Source organism: Myotis yumanensis, unplaced genomic scaffold, assembly GCF_028538775.1.
Source record: "Myotis yumanensis isolate MYYU_CA2020_CCGP unplaced genomic scaffold, mMyoYum1.0.hap1 SCAF_9, whole genome shotgun sequence".
Lineage (NCBI taxonomy): Eukaryota > Metazoa > Chordata > Mammalia > Chiroptera > Vespertilionidae > Myotis > Myotis yumanensis.
Window position 1 is genome coordinate 23493690 of NW_027223760.1, and position 19721 is coordinate 23513410.

General features: G+C 36.9%; 1 protein-coding gene, 1 non-coding gene and 2 pseudogenes across 2 annotated transcripts in view; 3 read left to right on the plus strand and 1 right to left on the minus strand.

Moving 5' to 3' along the window:
- Nucleotides 1–5002: 5002 nt before the first annotated feature.
- The window catches only part of TMEM209 (transmembrane protein 209), a 31475-nt gene continuing 16756 nt past the window's right edge, over nucleotides 5003–19721 (minus strand). Inside the window, exons 9-15 of the mRNA XM_070423894.1 lie at nucleotides 18640–18736; nucleotides 16873–16998; nucleotides 14134–14231; nucleotides 12211–12325; nucleotides 12019–12116; nucleotides 9660–9733; nucleotides 5003–6420 (exon numbers count right to left, since the gene is read on the minus strand). Coding sequence (XP_070279995.1) covers nucleotides 6366–6420; nucleotides 9660–9733; nucleotides 12019–12116; nucleotides 12211–12325; nucleotides 14134–14231; nucleotides 16873–16998; nucleotides 18640–18736 — 663 coding nt within the window. The 3' untranslated portion in view covers nucleotides 5003–6365. The remainder of the gene's footprint in view (nucleotides 6421–9659; nucleotides 9734–12018; nucleotides 12117–12210; nucleotides 12326–14133; nucleotides 14232–16872; nucleotides 16999–18639; nucleotides 18737–19721) is intronic.
- LOC139017082 (U6 spliceosomal RNA) lies at nucleotides 10835–10940 on the plus strand. Its single transcript, XR_011472767.1, has one exon. It is a non-coding gene; the product is annotated as a U6 spliceosomal RNA (small nuclear RNA).
- On the plus strand, nucleotides 12404–12856 carry LOC139016196 (small ribosomal subunit protein eS24 pseudogene; annotated as a pseudogene).
- On the plus strand, nucleotides 15156–15235 carry LOC139017157 (U4 spliceosomal RNA; annotated as a pseudogene).

Below are 19721 nucleotides of genomic sequence, written 5' to 3' on the forward strand. Positions count from 1 at the left end.
GTTACATACATATTTGGAGAAAACTCTATGGTTTCAGAGAACAGGAAAATGGTGTCCTGTGACTGGATCAGAGTGTTCCCAGCCCTCATACCTTGCATTCACCCAAATACATTCCCAGCTATGAGGGCTTGTGATGCCACCAATTTTGCATCTTACTGAGAAACTACTGGCAGATATGTATCTAGATGGCTTTCCCCACCCCCATGTCATATACACAACCTATACTATTGAATGTTTTCATACAGCCCACCACAGAGGAATGCATGGACATGCAGAGTGGGCCCTCTGGCCTTCCCTTCTGAGTTTTGATCCAATTGCCAATTGCCAGGGGCTTGCTTCTCTTCTTTATCACACTTATACTCACCAGCCAGAGAGCTCTCCATGCCCTTCAGCATGAAAAAAGTGCTCACTGAAAATTTCAGTCCAAAAAAAGGCTTGCTTTTCCAGTGAATTCTGCTTACTTAACCCAATTATTGATTCAACACATATTTACCAAGCATCTAATACACACCTGCTCTCAAGGAAGCTGTAGTCTTGTTTACAGGAGTTTCATCTGAGAGACCTGCAGTTTGCCTTGGGTGTTTTTCTAGCTTTTGCTCTACTGTTGCACCTGCCAGGATAGGGGCAGGAGAGCAAGCCAGCAACACTCACAGATCCCTCTCTAATAGAAACTACAGGGGTGGGTGAGCGGAGAGGGGGTATGTGTGGGGAAATACGAGTTGCAAGGTGGGAAAAAGCAGCAACGTATCCAGAGTAATACAGTAACCTCGAGGAAACGTAATTACTCTGGCTACATAGAAAATATCTAGTCTTACTGAAGAGACACTATTCCAGGATGCGGATTTTGCCTCCGAGTTCTGTCCAAGGCGCTTGGTCTAAGTGGAGTCTAACCACCACTTTAAGGCATTTAACTCCAGGAATGTTCAAGATGGCATAAAAAAGACTTTAAAGAATTCAAGCAGAACATTGCACTGACTTTCTTTTTAAGGGTGGTTGACAAACTTGAGATGGAAGCCATATAACACTTTCTCAAACCACCAGGTTTGGGGGCTGGTGGCTTTCGTTCAGACTTTCCAGGAGTTAGCTGGACTCCTCTCCGCCCCTCAGGCTGTCCAGGGGATGATACCCCTCCCCGTTCGGAACACAAGGAGCCTTTCTTTGGAGTTGGAGCTCAGTAAGCTAATGCCTGTATCCTGAGCCAAAACTATCAGAGAGCGGCCTGACTCGTTTACACACCACGTGTTTGAGGAAGAAGCACGCCTGGCTGCTGCTCCTGAAAAAACAAGTTTTGCCCCCAACAAAGCAGATCACCACCTTCTGACTTGCCTCCTATGGGTCGCAGTTCATGAAAGCCGAGTCTGATTCAGGATTGTTATTTTTTCCCTCCGGTTTAGAAATGGGAAAGGAGAATGTTTTCTTGGTAGACCAGAAAGCCCAGCCGCTAGGCTACAAGGACAGTACTGTTATGACTGGGGATGGCCTTGTCTGAGGGGGTAGGAGTAGGGGGTGTGTGGGGGTGTGGGGGGGGGGGCGAAGGACAGAGGAAGGAGACCACAGATACAGTTGGGCTAGGATGGTTGGGGTGTCAAGGCCATGAAGATCTGTAGTTCAGCACGACCCCAAAATGAGATAGTTGTGTTACAAAGCCAAAGGGGCCATTTCCTATGTTTACACTAATGTTATTTTGAGAGACTTTTAAATGCTTAAAAAAAAAAAAAAAAAAAAAAAACTACCTAAAAGTACTATCACTTTTAGCTTCTCAATGATCTGAGGCATGGGGAGTATCTTTATGTTAATCAGAAATCACAGTGTAAAGGTTAATTGCCCTGCTCCAATCAGTGACAAAGCTCAGTCCTCACAAGTTACAGCCCATTTAGGCCACTAGCTGTCCTAGTTTGACAGACGTTGGAATATTCATTTTGTTTTTAGGGCATGAAAAAACTTACTTATAGCTTTCAATTTCATCCATAGCAGTGCCCAGGGTTGTTTGTGTGTGACTTTGCTATGAAATATCTTTGGGGTCACTGCTGTCCTAGGTGGACAGGGTCCCAGGGACACACAAAGCTGTTCTCCATGTCCATCCTGCTGTATCAGACTCTTCTCCCTAATCCCAAATGAGGTGCCACCCCCGTAGAATCAATAACCTGTTCCCCAGGTCAGTGCAGCTCACTCACTGTGGAAATGAAGTTGCTGATGGCCATCCAGGGAACAAATTGGCGATATGGCTCACAGCTAATGCCTACTAATCCTGCAAATTCAGCAGAGCCACTGTCATACCCAACGAGAGACGTGGCAGTCACCGGGCCCAAGAAGCACAGGTGCTGACTGTGCAAATCCCTCTAAGTGGCAGATAAGGGCCCCACACAGATCCTTCCCCAAAGCCTTCTTGCCAGAGAGCTCAGCCCTCTGCTGCCTGCCCTCACACACTGTCCGGGACAGCTGGAGGGATACGTGAACCGGTAGCTTCTCCCATCCCTCCCGTGAGCCCTGTGGCAGCTGGGACAGTGTGCTGCTGCTGAGTGCAATGGAAGACCCCAAGAGTCCATGGAATTGGTGGTGTCGTTTTCCTAACACCTTCACTTTTCACTTTCGGGCAGTCCCCCTGCGGCAGCTGTCGAGGAGCGTGTCCTCCTTACCTAGCCACAAAGGAAAGCCAAAGTGCTGGGCTGCTCAAAAGGTGTCTGTCCTTCAAAGAGATGAATGTAAGCCTTTCTCAAAAAGCAGCGGTCTTCACCAAGTTCTCTTCCACAGCAGTACAGCTGTAAAAAACTGTTCTTTTATGAGGATGAAGCAAGATATAAGGATACTCTGTTAGAGAAACTAGAAGTCATTTATGAATCCATTCATATGACTGCTGGGTACCAAGAAAGGGGCACAGATCCAATCACCCTGGGGAGAAGTGGCTGGCAGCTGGAGTAGTCAGGACCAGCTCCAAAAGGGAACAAGTTTCATTAGAGTGAAGTCTGTCAGCAGGGTAGACTGTGGAGGCGGATGGGGCATCCCCAGAGAGTGATCAGGATGACCAGAGGTAGCTTGCAGGGGGCCCAGCAAGGAGCAGCCTGCACCAGCTAGGGCCAAGGTCTGGGGGATAAGGCTAGCTTGGGACCAGATTGCGGAGGGCTTTAAATGTCAAGCTAAGGAATTTATCAGGGAAATGAAATGATCAAACAGGTGTTTTAGGAAGATGAATTTGAAGAGAATGTGCAGGATGAATTGGAAAATCTGGAAGCATGGCAACCATTAGGAAGCTGTGAGATTAATTAGGCTGTTGCAGTAGTCCTATGTGAGTTGATAAGGGTGTAAATGAGCATAGCGGCAGCAGAAATGGAAAGGGACAGCTGCAAGAGACATTGTTAAGAAAGAATGAATGAGGTTTGCTGCCTGATTGGATTGGGGACCCAGGGAGCTCAACGAATCAAAGATGACACCAGAGTTTTGAGCGTAGGCAACTGCTGATACACTGAACAGAAAAAGGGATGTAAGAAGAGGGAGCTGTTTTCAACAGATGCGAATTCAGTTCAGACAGAGCCTGCAGGATGCCTAAGTGGAAATGTCTGACAGGTCACAGGAAATTTAAAACTAGAGCTCATGAGCGATGTTTTGGTTGGTGATGAACTTGAGAATCTCAAGTGCAGAGAAGTGATAAATGAAGTCGTTGAATGAATGAGATCTCTAAGGGAAAGCCTAATACAGTGAAACAGAGGACCAAAGACTGACCTCTGAGGAAGGCCCACATTTAAAGGGTTTTTATTACAAACCTGGGTTTAGAAAGTGCCATCCACATGCTGCATGTCCTCACCATTAAAATCAGTTTAAAGTATATATCAGTTTGAGAAACCCAAGCAACATAGCATTTTTATGACTCAGTAGGAACTAAATTATAATAACCTAACTATTCCCCTAAACAAATTTGGCTGAATTCAAGGCTCATATCCATAGGAAAAAGAATAAATGATATAGTGAACATAATCTAGAAGATTAGTAGATTTAAGCCCACAAGGATGTCAAGCAAAAAAACTTGTGAAAAATATCCTATAAATAACATTTAATTAGAGAAAAGTAAATATTTACTCATTTTTAACATAGGACCAATAAATTTACCATATTTGCAGTACACTGTCTTCCTGAGTGTGAATTTTTAATAAAGGCTGCATTAAAGCATAAGCTGGCTCAAACATTTGTGAAGATGAGTTAATATAGGAAGGCTACCCAGAGTATAGTAAGCCCCACTAGACTTAGCATGCAAACAGAATATCTTTTCTTTTTTAGGCCTAGTCTTTTTACTTGTATATTTACAGTATATTGTATTTTTTGACAGTCATTTAAAAAAAAGAAAATATTGTAGTTTTGAATTTTTGGACTAAAAGATGCCTTAAATCCTATAAAGAAATATTTTGTTTTATGTATTGCTAACATTTTCTCCTTTTTGCCTTTAATAAAGAATATGCACCAAATAGTCTAACAGCAAAGCAACTGTTATCCCATGACACCTTTAATAACTATTGAAAGAGTAAATTAGCCCTGGCTGGGTTTGCTCAGTGGCTAGAGCAGCGGTTCTCAACCTGTGGGTCGTGACCCCTTTGGCGGCCGAAAGACCCTTTCACAGGGGTCGCCTAAGACCATCCTGCATATCAGATATTTACATTACAATTCATAACAATAGCAACATTACAGTTATGAAGTAGCAACGAAAATAATTTTATGGTTGGGGTCACAACATGAGGAACTGTATTTAAAGGGCCAGAAGGTTGAGAACCACTGGGCTAGAGCATCAGCCTGCGGATGGAAGGGTCTCGGGTTCGATTCCAGTCAAGGGCATGTACCTCCATTGCAGGCTTGGTCCCAGCCCTGGGAGGCAAACAATCGATGTGAGAGTCTCACATTGATGTCTCTCTCTGTCTCTCCCGCTCCCTTCCACTCTCTCTAAAAATCAATGGAAAAATATCCCTGAGGGCGGATTAACAACAACAACAACAAAATGAAACAGACTTAGATCTTAACATGTCCTCATATTTAACACGTTTAATTCACATTTTCCTCTAAAATATCATAGCAAACATATCAACATATATCAAAAGCAGTTAAAATATAGAAACACCTTTCCAGTGGACATAAGACTTTTAAAAAACAGAAACAAGTTAAAAAAATTTACAAATTATACAAAACGGGCTGCACATAAAATACTGACATGCGGTTATTCAGAAGATACTGGTTTTAGTTATTTCCAGGTGTTGGGAATAGTCTAATATGGCAATCCAGAAAACATATGCAATTGTTGGCTGGCCACAGAGGTACTACATATACACATTTAAAAAAATAGTCATGCAAAACTTATAAACCTGGTAACTTCTCATTCTCCAGATATTTTGAATACCTAAAAAATGTAAACATATCATATGGATCTTAAAGGGAACTCTCATGGAATGAAACTTTTTAAAGTGGATGATACAGAGATAGGCCTCTTAGAAAATTTTCCCTATTTGACTTGAGTTATTAAAACCAAAGCAGCCCTGGCCAGTGCGGCTCAGTTGATTGGAGCTCTGTCCCATGAACCTAAGGTCACCGGTCAGATTCCTAGTCAGGGCACTGCCCACGTTGCCGGTTTAAACTCTGGTTGGGGCGTGTTCGGGAGGCAACCAATTGATGTTTCTCTCTCTCTCCCTCTCTCTTCCTCTTTCTAAAATCAATGAAAATACAACAACATATAGAGTGAGGATTAAAACAAAAAACAAAGCAGTAGTTTTCTTGATGTCCTCAGCTTCTTAACTAAGACCAAATAGTTTAATCCTATCAGCTAAATTTAATCGAAGAGTTGACTTTTTAAGCACAATAAAAAATACACAGGAACTAACTAATCCATTCCTTAGGAGTTGATTTCATTTTTAAAACATGGGCCTTGGGCTGATTTGCCAAACACTGGGAAAAGATAGAGATGAAAAAAGTCAGATAATTTGCTTGTTTCTTTTTAAGTACTTACATTAAATAATGTAATTGAAGAGTCAATTTTTGTGGGGAAGAATCAGGTAGATGATTCTTATTTGAAAGTTACAATGAAAAGGGACTCATCTTTATTTAATGAAGGGGGGACTGCACTGTTTTAGGTTAACAACAATCCTGAAGGGTTGCAGTTTTGTAAGCAACTGAAAAATCTGAAATGTGATAAAAAATCGAGAGTAATGTCTGTTGTTGAAGATATAGGACATACTTTTACAAGAAAGTTTCCAAAATAGCTATTTTTCATTAAATCTAAAGAGTCTGCAATATACACATGTCATAAAACAAAAGAGGTGGTGACTCAGAGATACTTAGATTCAACTTCTGATTCAGACAAATAAAAGTCCAAATGTTTGGAATTAAATGACCAACTACTCGCCAAAAATCCACAAAATATTCACACCAGATAGACCAAGATTAACTCTCCTATAAAGAAAAAAGAAAAAAGTTTTAGTGAAACTGATTGCCAAGCATTGAAGGTCTTTTCTCATATAACTAAACACAGAGTGCATGTTTAATTGATGACATTTAACAGTATTCTGTAATAAGTTATGGTCCACATGGTTTATCAGCTGAATTCTATTAACAGTAATTACTTTCTTAATTGTGCTTAAAACCCAAATTTAGAATAAATGAATTTACAGTGTTGAAAATTAATTTTTCAGTGAGCCTCAATAACTATTATATCAGGTAGAGTTAACAGGATCATTTTAGTAGATAAAATCAAAGTAAATGTGTAATAAAATTTTTCTAAATGGAGACTATAGAGACAGGCCTCTTAGAGAAATTTACCTATTTGACTTGAATTAGGAATTTTCCAATATTAGAGATGCTTTAGTGGATTTGCATATGGGCATTAATATAAACTAAACCATATTTCACATATAAAAAAAATCACTGAGGGGGTAGGTAGGGGCTGGGAGGAGGGGAATAAGGGGGGGAAACAGGAGATATCTGTAATACTACCAACAATAAAAAATATATTAAAAAATAAATAAAGAAAAATCACCTTAGCTGATCTGCTCAGTGGTTAGTGGTGGCCCACACACTGATGGATCACAGGTTTGTGTGCAGGCTCGATTCCCGCCCTAGTTGGGGGGGGAAGGGGGAGGGGGTGTGTGTGCGGGAGGCAACCAGTTGATGTCTCTCTCTCTCTCTCTCTCTCTCTCTCTCTTCCCTCCCTTCCACTCTCTTTAAAAATCAATGGGGGAAAAAATATCCTCGGGTGAGGATTAACAAAAAGAAAAATCGGTTTCTACTCCAGAGAGTAATATAACTGTATTTAAAGTGTGAGAAGAGGGCTATAAGAGAGATAAATTACTCATCTAACAGAGTAAGAAATCAATCAACTATGTCCAACACTGAAGAATCAAGAGAGGGCTGCACACCTCTATTACTTGGAGTCATAGGAGTAATATCAGAATGAAAAGCTACAGGAGTTTCAAGTGGTGACTTTGGGAAGTGGGCTTGGGTAATACAGGGAACTGCTTATTTCTGTCATTAACTTTTAGCACTATATGATTTATTAAATTATGAGTATGTATTCATTTTGATAAAAATTAAAAATATATATTACAAAAATGCCCTTCAAAAAAGGTAATTTCTATCAGCCATTATTTTCCTATTTTTTCATACCTTCACCGACACACAATGATAAATCTCAATTTGATAGAAAAATGTTTTAATTTGGGCTTGTCTATGAGGCTAAGCATCTTTTCATGTTTATTGACCATTTGCATAACATTTTCTATGAAAAAGTCTTTTGTGTCTTTGACCACTTTCTATATTTTTCTTTTCTAATTAACTTACATGCTTTACATGTGATGAATATTAACAACTATAATGCTTTGTTTCAGTATGACATTTAACTTTAAACTTTATTTATGATGTCTTTCGCTGAACAGAACACTTAAATTACTATGTGGTCAATTCTGTCTAGATTTTTTCCCCTTTGGAAGTAAAACATTCATCTTATTCCAGTAACGACACAGATACGTGGCATTAAATTAAAAATGTTTTTGGATCAATCTGCTGATTAACGGGCATGATTCCAAATGGAGTATATTTGAGCCACTTGCTATTTCCTTTAAGATACAGGGTAGTAGTTTTTAACCATTTCATTATTTTAGAATATATTAAAAAGAGTAAGCAATCATACTTTTAAATTTAATTCAAAGTTATTTTCCTTGGTTAAAAAAAACCCCAAAATAAATAAAACACAAATTAGTCTTGGTCAAAAATGTTTCATTTTCTACATATAAGTTGTACACTTAAAGATAAGCACTGTATCAATTTGTTTTTGGCCTTTGAATAAGTTATTGTTCCATTGAGTACTTTTAAAGCTTTTACATTTTTATGCATATGACAATTGTATGTGGCACTCAACACAAGATTCACACCATCATGGCAAATCATTTATGCATCTAAATATCAATTTGGATCTACAGAAGAAAAGATAAATTTTCAACTAAAACAGAAAACTAGCCCTAGCCAGTTTGGCTCAGTGATTGGAGTGTTGGCCCGTAGACTGAAGGGTCCTGGGTTTGATTCCGGTCAAGGGCACGTACCTCGGTTGCAGGCTCAATCCCCGGCCTGAACCAGGGCCACCAATTGATGTGTCTCTCTCACATCGATGTTTCTCTTTCTCTGTCTCTCCCCCTCCCTTCTACTCTGTCTAAAAATCAATGGGAAAAATATCCTTGTGTGAGGATTAACAAAAACAAAACAAAACGACAAAAAACTAAAACTTCATTGTTTATTTAACCCTTTGCACTCCGCTGTCCCCTCTCAGGGGACATCGGAATTCTAGCATATCACTCGGATGTCCCCTCTCAGGGGACATTGCAGTTTATTAGTGATTACAGGGAATTGAGTTATTTCAACGCAACTTTTTGAGACATGCATGTTTCCCTGAAGTTTTATCTTGAAATGGCACAAGAAATTAAATCAAAATATCGTAAAATTACTAAGATATATACAAGAAATGTCAGCGGGTTTTGTGTCGGATTAAACAATAAACTACATATTCCCGATGTGGGACAAAGAAAATGGGACTGCATTGTGTGTTCTAACAGGAAAACACCTGGTGGCAGGCATCAAACCACTTATTACTGTCAAACATGCACTAATCAGCCTGCAATGCATATTGGGGAGTGTTACAAAACTTATCATACTGTACAAAATTATAAACAATAAAATATTGTGTTTTTTGCAAATATACATTCCTTGATGTCACCCAATTCATATAAGTCCAATATCATTATAATACGTTACTTGGTTCCAAAATTATACTAAATAATACGAGGGTCTGTAAATGCACGTTTCCGCCGCAAAGTAGCGTCGAGTAGCTGGTAGCCAATGTCCAGAATGGTTCGGAGTGCAAAGGGTTAAAATATGTCTAAAGCTCCAACCAACTGAGCCACCGTGGCTAGAAATTACCATTTTTGAAGGGCATTTTTATAATACATTTAAAAAAATTTTATCAAAATGCATACTCATAATTTAATAAATCATATAGTGCTAAAAGTTAATGACAGAAATAAGCAGTTCCCTGTATTACCCAAGCCCACTTCCCAAAGTCACCACTTGAAACTCCTGCAAAATCTTAAAGGAAGAAAATCAGTTAATAAATTATGTACTTGTGTTTTTTAAGCACAAATACCTACCCAAGCATTCCTGACTCTTTGGTCTTTATGATGTAAAGGAACATTAATAATGTATGAAACATATTATTTCGGCCCTGGAACAAAGACAAAAAAGACAGCAAGATTTAAACTAAATCAAGCAAAAGAAAACAACAACAACAACACAAAAAAACCCCCACAAAAACTAAACCAAGCAAAAGATTCAGTCTGATAGATAAATGCAAATCCTATCAATTCACATTCTACAAACTCAGAATTCCATGTAACTCAGATTTTCACTCACTCATTAAAGACAGTGCCTACTTTGTGCTAGGAAGTGGGAATACTGAAGTGAGTAAGACAGAGAGGATCCATTAAATCAAGGAGCTTAAAGTGTAGTAAAAGGCAGACAGAAAATTCAGAATTACAAAAAGTGTGATGAATGTTATGAGGGGGAGGGGGAAGGTGCCATGGGAACACATGTGGGCCTCTGACCCGGACTGGTGAACCAGGGAATGCCTCTCTGAGGAAGAGATTTTAAAGTTGAGACCTGAAAGATGAGCAGAAAGTAAACAGACTGGGAAGTTTCTATACATGGAGAGAAGCATTTACAAAGTCCTGGAAGAGAGCTATTGTTAGGCTGGTGCCCCTGCATACTACACACAGAAAATGCTCTATCTCAAAAATTAACAGCATAAACAAAAGTATGGGGATTAAAAAACTTTAAATCATACTTCAATTATATGTTAATGACAATATAAGTAACAGGTTAAACATAAATTTATTTTATCTACAAGTGACTACACGGCAGCATTTTACTAGCCCTAAAATCAAGCAATGATATGTAATTTCTGGTCTTTAAACTAGCTCCTAACTTAGGTTTTCAATTCACTGATCAACTTGTACCTACTTACTCTGATTCAGTCTTTTTACTCAAGAATCTAAGGATACATAATTTTTAAAACACAGTGTTTCTTAAAAAAAAAAAAAAATTTTCAAAGGAAGTTCAATGGCTCAAAATATTTATACTTTTAGAAAGTTGAAATATTAAAATTGAAAAATTGAAATTAATATTCTTCCTTGGGAATCTGATGGAGAACACATTTTATAATTATAGTCAATGTAAAAATTTCTTAGTAAAGGCACTGATAACAAAAATAACTGCAAAGGTCCTCAAAAGAACTGATGTTTACAATCAAGAATAAAACACCTGGGTAATGCTGGCTTCAGAAGCACATATACTAAGATTAGAACAATACAGGGAAGATTAGCATGGACCCTGTGCACGGTAACACACAAATTAGTGAAGTGTTCCATATTAAAGACAAACAAACAAAACCCTCGATAGAAGTGTAAATTGGTACAATTCCCTTTTTTATAAAGTAGTTTGATATCAATTTTAAAAGCCTTGAAGATATTCTGTAACCTAGAATTTTACTTTTGGACTCTGAGCTAAAGAAATCACCCAAAATGCAGATAGCTATACATATAAAGATGAATATTCAGCAATATTTATGGTAATTAAGAATTAGAGCACCGTCAGTGTGGTTCAGTGGTTGAGCGTCAACCATGACCCAAGAGGTGACGGGATCGATTACAGGTCAGGGCACATGCCTGGGTTGTGGACTCAATCCCCAGTAGGGGTCGTGCAGGAGGCAGCTGATCAATGATTCTCTCTCATCATTGATGTTTCTATTTCTCCTTCTCCCTTTCTCCCTGAAATCAATAAACATATATTAAAATAAATAAATATAAATATATTTTTTAAAAAGTACCTTTATGAAGATTTCTAATGGTATGGAAATTATAAAGTTAATCTTTAAAATCATTTACATAAATGATTTCAACCCATAAAAAATAAGAGAGGGCCCTGGCTGGTGTGCTCAATGGTTAAAACATTGGCCCAAGGATGAAGGGTCGAGGATTTGATTCCTGGTCGAGGGCGAGTACCTGGGTTGCAGGCTCCATCCCCGGCCCTAGTCGAGGCACATGCAGGAGGCAACCAATCAATGTGTCTCTCTCACGTTGATGTTTCTCTCTCCCTCTTCATCTTTCCCTCCCTCCTTTCCAGTCTCTCTGAAAAATCAATGGAAAAAATATCCTCAGGTGAGGACTAAAAAAAAAAAAAGTACAGAAAAAGAGCAAAATGAAATTTACCGAAAACAGTACACCAAAATGTTAACAGCTGCCTCTAAGTAATAAAATAATGAGTGATTTTTCTTTATACTTTCCCCAATTAAACATATATTTTATAGTTAAAAATGGGCTGAAGCAAGAAACACATTTTCCCTAATTTAAAAAGTTTACCTATTCCATAAACAAGAGATTCTAATTTTAAAAACATCATCAAAGCAAGTCATCCGTGACATTCTATAATAGCAGCTTCTACATTTAGAAGTACCTTTGGAAGATTGTAGACATGACGCTGGTAGATTAGCTCATAATGGGGAGGGTTGATAGCACTCTGATAAATGCAAAAGACATTCTCATTTGTCACATCTGTAAAGGAAATATGCTACATGAAAAACAAACAAAATCACCAGATGTATTTCATGTAAAAAGTTCAACTCATTCTTTCAGAAGAGGCTTATACCTGGTTTATTTGGTGTCTGAACAAAGTGCTGAGAAGTAAATGTTTTTCCGTCGGGGTATTTAGGATGTGGAGGTAATCTGGAATCAAGGTAGGTGCAAAACACATGCATAATGATCTAAAAATGAGAAAACAACTTTTCAAAATCAGCATGAAAATCTATCATGGATGTAGCCCTTTAAAAACATGTGTTCTTTTCCTTCCTGGCTGCTTGAAGGTCAATCTTCATCATGAATGACACAGTAACTATCCTGACCAGGAAGTTCATGACCAACAGAATACTTCAGCGGAAGCAAATGGTCATTGACGTCCTTCACCCTGGGAAGGCAACAGTACCCAAGACAGAAATTCGAGAAAAACTAGCCAAAATGTGTAAGACCACACCAGATGTCATCTTTGTGTTTGGCTTCAGAACCCACTTTGGTGGTGGCAAGACAATTAGCTTTGGCATGATTTGTGTATGATTCCTTGGATTACGCAAAGAAAAATGAACCCAAACACAGACTTGTAAGACATGGCCTATATGAAAAAAAGAAGACCTCAAGAAAACAGAGAAAGGAACCCAAGAACAGAATGAAGACAGTCAGGGGGGCTGCAAAGGCCAATGTTGGTGCTGGCAAAAAGAAGTAAAAATTCTTCAGTGACTTTATCTGTGGTGATGGTGCAGATTTTTCATGAGAGGATTAATAAACCAAACTTTTACGTGTAAAAAAAAAAATCTGTGTTTATAACTCTAATTTAAAATTTTTTCCCTAAAGAGAGAATTAGCAAAAATGCTTTCAAGTGGTTTTAAGATCAAATCTGTAAAATGAAAAGATAAAAGACATTCCTAGTTTTCTGTTAAGTAGATCATTCACACCCATATAGCTAATGAGCAGCAAAACCAAGATAAAAAAAAATACATATTTATTCAATTCTCAATTTGAATATCAGCATTTAAAACATCATTTTCACACAAAAGTCACTATAAAAAAAATAAAGAACATGATTTTGAAAAACTCATAAATGACCCAATTCTTATAAATCTAATAAATCTAATTCTAGGAATCTTATAAATCTAATTTTAGGAATCTTTTTTTTTTAATTTTAATTTTAATTTTTATTGATTTCAGAGAGGGAGAGGGAGAGAGATAGAAACATCAATGATGAGAGAGAATAATTGATTAGCTGCCTCCTGCATGCCCCCTACTGGGGATCGAGCCCACAACCCGGCATGTGCCCTTGACCGGAATTGAACCTGGGATCCTTCAGTCTGCAGGCCGAAGCTCTATCCACTGAGCAAAACCAGTTAGGGCAAGGAATCTTTCTTAAAGTAGTAATTTCAAATAAGAAAGAAATATGCATCATGATATTCCTTGCAATATTATTTAAGATAGAAAAACAAAAATCCCTTCCCCTATCACATTTCTCAAACTTTTAAGTCTAATATTGGAGAACAGTTAAATGACAGTATATAATAATAAAAAACCTAGTTAAATATTGCAAAAGTGAAAAAAAAACAAGATATATCATTTTACATACATGATTAAAACATTAAAAAATAGTACATCCTAAGTAAAGGGAAAAAAATACACCAAAATAGTAACACTTATTGGGTTAAGATGTTGGTACAATTTTAATTTATTTCTACTTTAGTTTCCAAATTCTTTTTAATATTTATTTTGATAACGGGAAAATAAAAACACAGAAATCCAATAACAAAACTGAAAAAACACCCTGGCCGAGTAGCTCAGTTGGTTAGAGCATCATCCTGATGTGCCAAGGTTGCAGGTTTGATCCCCAATCAGGGCACATACAAGAAGCAACCAATAATGCATCAATAAGTAGAACAACAAATCGGCATTTCTCTCTCTCTCCAAAAGCACTAAAAACAAACAAACAAAAACCACTGAAAAACAACAACAAAAAATAAAACTGCAGACTTACAGCAGAATCAGTGGGCAGGTCTGTATCCCACTTGCGTCCTTTGAAGTCTCCACCTCTATTCCATCGAAACGAGCTCATACAGCCTCCCTGAGAAAGTTCTGTGCCAATAAAGGTGAAATTTAAAAAGCTAAGACTGTGCAAAAATGAGGGGAAAACGGCTAAGGGGTTATAATAAGAGAAGCATATCATCTTAAAATCGTTAACCTGATTAAACGATCCATAACATAAATATAAAAGATTAACTTAAAGATCACCAGAAGAAAGAATTACATAAATCCAAAATGTAAGATAAGACTAATATTCTGGATTCTTAAAGTCAATGTCATGTAGGCAAAAGGTGGCAGATTCGAGACAAGAGACAAAAAAAAAAAAAGAAAAAGAAAAAAGAAAAAGAAAAAGATGAAATAATACATTTAATGTGTGAACCTACACTTTATTCCTGGTTAGAAAAAAAATAGGGCATATAACATTATTTGGACAATTGGGAAATTTGAATTGTATATTAGATAATATAGAAATATTTTAAATTTTTAATTGTATTATGGTAATGTAGGGGAATTTATTCTTTTAGGAATTCGCATGCTGAAAAATAATAATGCCTATACAATATACTTTCAAATGAGCAAAAGAAAGTGTGTATGTATACATATATGTACATGTATATGTGTAGAGAGAGAGAGAGAGAGAGAATCAAATATGGAAAATGTTAATAACTATTCAATCTAGAAGGCTTATACAGGGTTCATTGTACTTCTTTGTATATTTGATATATATTAATACTTTATATATAATTTGTATATATATGAGCGCTCGCGCATGTGCATGTGCACACACACACACTTTTTTTTTTTTTATATACAAACCTACCTATGGGGCAATCTTGCCAAAAAATTGTAACCTAAATTTTCAGGAAATAACAGAGAACAGAGGGTCACGTAAAAGTACACCATGGGGATGCATTCAACAAAATCCATACCATGGGAAACACTATAGGACAAACAATCCAGTTCTTTCAAAAAATGAGCTCTGCGCAGTGGCAGTATTGTAGCCAGTGAGGTTTATCCAAGGCGCGATTATTGCTAATTGGAAAAAAAAAAATAAGTTGCAAAGAAAAAAAATGATGGATGGGAAACCTATAGCTTAAAAGAAACAAATATAGCAACCAATCACAATATGTGATAATATTTGAATCCCAATTCAAATAAACAGTACCAAAAAAAAGTAATTACACATTGTAAGAGATGGTTGGAAATTTGTATATATAGACTGTATATTTCATGATATAAATAAATTATCATAGCGCAGGTGGTATGGCTCCAATGGTTGAGAGTCAACCTATGAACCAAGAAGTCATGGTTTGATTTCCGGTCAGGGCACATGCCCGGGTTGCAGGCTCGATGCCCAGCAGGGGGAGTGCAGGAGGCAGCCGATCAATGATTCTCTCTCATCATTGATGTTTCTATCTCTCTCTCTCCCTCCCTTCTTCTCTGAAATCAATATATATATATATACACATTTAAAAAGAAATTGTTAAAAATATTAGATGTAATAATTATAGTTATGTTTTTTAAAAGGTTTTATCTTTTAGAGATATCTAGAGATATTTACAGATAAAGTGATAATGATACATTGGATTTGCTTCACACACACAGGAAGAGAGGAGGTAGATTGGGATATGGAGAGGGCAGAGACTGCCCGGGACTGATGGTTGTTGGGACCGGGTGCTAGGTACAAAAGTGTGGAGCATACTGTTGTGTCTAGTTTTATGTATGTTTGAATTCTCCTTATATAAAAAGATTTTTAAAAGTCATGATAAATGCTTATTCCTGTACCTCAGTCAAACCTAGGGGGAAAAAGGATGTAGCATAATATTTTAAAATTAAGATTTACAATAAATCTGAAGAGTGAGATACTATTTCTAAAACTTGCTTTACAGATAAGAACATTTTAGAGTTTACCCAAATGAAAATAGGCAAAAAGAGAGTGTGTGGGAATATCAGGGAGGATAAATTTCCTGATTCTCAAGTCAGCTTCCTCAGATCACATTTCCCCCAAATGATCAGAAGATAACAAAATGTAAAAAAAGGAACATAATAGCCCTGGCCAGTGGGGCTTAGCAGTTAGAGTGTCAAACCTGAGCACCAAAGGGTCATGGGCCCAATTCCCAGCCAAGCGCATGTACCTGAGTTGCAGGTTCCATCCCTGGCATCAATGTTTCTCTCTCCTTCTCCCTCCCTCCCTCCCTCACCCCACCACTCTCTCTAAAAATGAATGGAAAAAATATTTTCAAGTGAGGATTAACAAAACAACAACAACAAAAGAACATAAATATGACATAAAAATGGAAAGAAATAAGAATCACCTTGCTGAAATTATAAAGAATGTCAAAGTGGCACCATTTTTGATAGTTTAAGAATAGAAAATGAGTGAAATACTCATTGAGCCTTTTTAGCTCATTTTTTAAGTCTTTCTATATAGAATAAAATTATTAACTAACATATTCAAGGCTAAGTATATTATTTTGACAATTCTTAAGCATATAAAACATAAAACCCAAGTTGTTCAAATATAACTCTTAATAAAGCTGTAATTAAATATATTTTTATAAAACGTAAGATCATACTTAGTGATATTTTTAATTTTTTGCAAAAAATTTTCCCCTTTGTTATCTTTATTTATAAAATCTGAAAGTAGTGAAAAAGTTCTCGTTTTTTCCCCCCTCTTCAAATCAATAGTTACCTTTGATCCTTTCAAACAAGTATTCCTGATTTGGGGTAAGGTCCAGGTACTGCACAATTGTATTCAGAGTTGGAATGAGAGGAGCTTTGACCAGAGCAGCTTGTTTCAAGCTGGTAATATTAGCCTCTGTTAAAAATAAAACACACCAAAAACATTATTATTCACTTGGGCCTCTAAAAAATACTTAAAATGCTCTTCCTACATAAATGTTGTAGGAATACTAGTAAATAACAGCAATAATAGTTTATCTTAACAATTTGCATTTATCTACTTATAATTTATTTATTTTATTTTTTTTTAATATATTTTATTGATTTTTTACAGAGAGGAAGGGAGAGAGATAGAGAGTTAGAAACATCGATGAGAGAGAAACATCGATCAGCTGCCTCCTGCACACCCCCCCACTGGGGATGTGCCCGCAACCAAGGTACATGCCCTTGACCGGAATCGAACCCGGGACCCTTCAGTCCGCAGGCTGACGCTCTATCCACTGAGCCAAACCGGCTTTGGCAACTTATAATTTATTTTATCATTTCTGACAAAGGCGGCCAGATATCTATCTCTCTCTGTCTCCCTCCCTTCCTCCTCCCAGCCCCCCAAAGAATCAGCCAGATCCATTTTGGAAGATATATAAACAATTAATACACTACAGTCCAGCCATAAAAATAATACTGGATAATACTTAACAAAATAGAAAGAGCAAGGGGAAAAAAACATAAGACTCTGATTTAATTAGAAATACATACATATGTATGTACCATATTTCCTCAACCCCTGAATATACACTTTTCATGTTCTTAAATTATAAGATAACATACAATTGATATAGTTAATATCATAGTATTTCTTAAAAAAAATAACAATTGGTCGTGACTAAATTGATAATGGTTATTGCTGGAAGCTGAATGGTAAGTAATATTCTTCTTTGTGTATTTTTGTACTTTTTGAATTTTCTACTTGAACACTGTATACTGCTTTTGTAGTCATAAAGCAATGGTGTTCTTTTTTAAAAAGCACATCATGCTGGTACTGACAGATGTCACAACATGGATGAAACTTGACAACATTATTATATTAAGTGAAAGAAGCCAGTCATGCCAATACCGGTTTGGCTCAGTGGATAGAGCGTCGGCCTGTGGACTGAAAGGTCCCAGGTTCGATTCCGGTCAAGGGCATGTACCTGGGTTGCGGGCACATCCCCAGTGGGAGATGTGCAGGAGGCAGCTGATCGATATTTCTCTCTCATCGATGTTTCTAACTCTCTATCTCTCTCCCTTCCTCTCTGTAAAAAATCAATAAAATATATTAAAAAAAAAAAAAAAAAAAAAAAAAAGAAGCCAGTCACAAAGGACAACATATTGCATATCCCATTTGTACAAAATATCCAGAAGAGGTCTATCTATAGAGACAGAAAGAAGCCTGCTAGTTGCCTAGGGCTGGAGAATGGGTGGTGGTGGGAAAGCAGAGGTGACTGCTAAGAGTATGTGGGTTTCTTTTTGAAGTGATGAAATAGTCTTAAGATTGACTATGGTGATGGTTGTACAACTCAAACCTTTGAATTGTAGAGTTAAATTGATGAACTATATGTAAGTAAATTATATTTCAATAAAACTTAATATTAAAAAAAATTATATTATAAAGATTTAGTTTTATTTCCTTCACCTCAAGATAACAAAGGAAGTTGTTAAATAGCCCACTACAGAAGAAATGTCCCACCTGCAGGTTCACCGAAGGGTAAATCAAATGCTGGGCTCTATTTTCACATACCTCCTATTTGCAGCTCTGGACAACCCATGCGTCTCATCTGTGTGCTGACAGACTCAATCTCTTGTACAAGTGACACTAATATTGTCTCATTGATCCACTAGGAAAAAATGAGGTAAAGATTTTACACATGTAACTCCAAAGCATTTCTCAAATAATTATTCACAAGACTCTTAAGATTTTTTTATTGTTGTGTGCTTTAAATATTACAGAGTATAGTGAAAGAGAATGGAAGTAGCAGCTACCTGAAGTCCAAGTTAAGTAAGCTGATTAAGTTATAGTCTTAAATCACATATGCCTGGTTTTTTTTTGAAGAATATATGAAACATCCAGTTGTATGTTAAGTTTTTCTTAAATGTTTCTTTCTATGCTTATTATACTAAGCTAAAAGGATTAACTCAGCAGGCTCACCCAATTCCCTAACCACGGAGCAAACAAATGTATTATATTTCAAACTGGCTTGTGAATATTACCATATTACTTTAGGACTAGGAATTTCAAATGCCACTTTGTGTGGCTATTATCAAACTAATTCCAGGAAATGAAAACACTGTCTAAGGAAATAGCTTATCTGGTTTATTTGTGTTGTTTCTTTTTTTTGTGTGTGTGTATGTTTTTAGAAACTTCCACCATTTCTGTTTCCATGCGTCTGTTTAACCATAAAATTAAAGGATGAAAAAAGTTTCAGGTCAAATAAATGTCTACTATTCCTTAAAAAAAAAAAATCCCCCAAATTCTAAATTTTAGAACACTGTAGCCTAAGGAATTCAGATAAGGGATCGTGCTTATATTTCTTTTAAGCTAATACTCTCACCCAACCCTTTATATTTTAAATATATTGGCACTTTAGACAAGCCTATATGTGGAAATAAGAGAGAGTACAATTCTAAAATATCATTTCACTCATTCATACTTCCAACATTTATTTAAACACATTCTACGTTGTCAGCTACTCTTTCGCTGCAACAAACTGATCTAAGGGGTTCAGGAGAGAGATCTAGGCCCCATTCCCAGAAAGTCTGATTGAGTTCCTCCAGGGCTGGGCTCAAGAATTTTTATTTATCTATTTTAATTTAATTGTATTT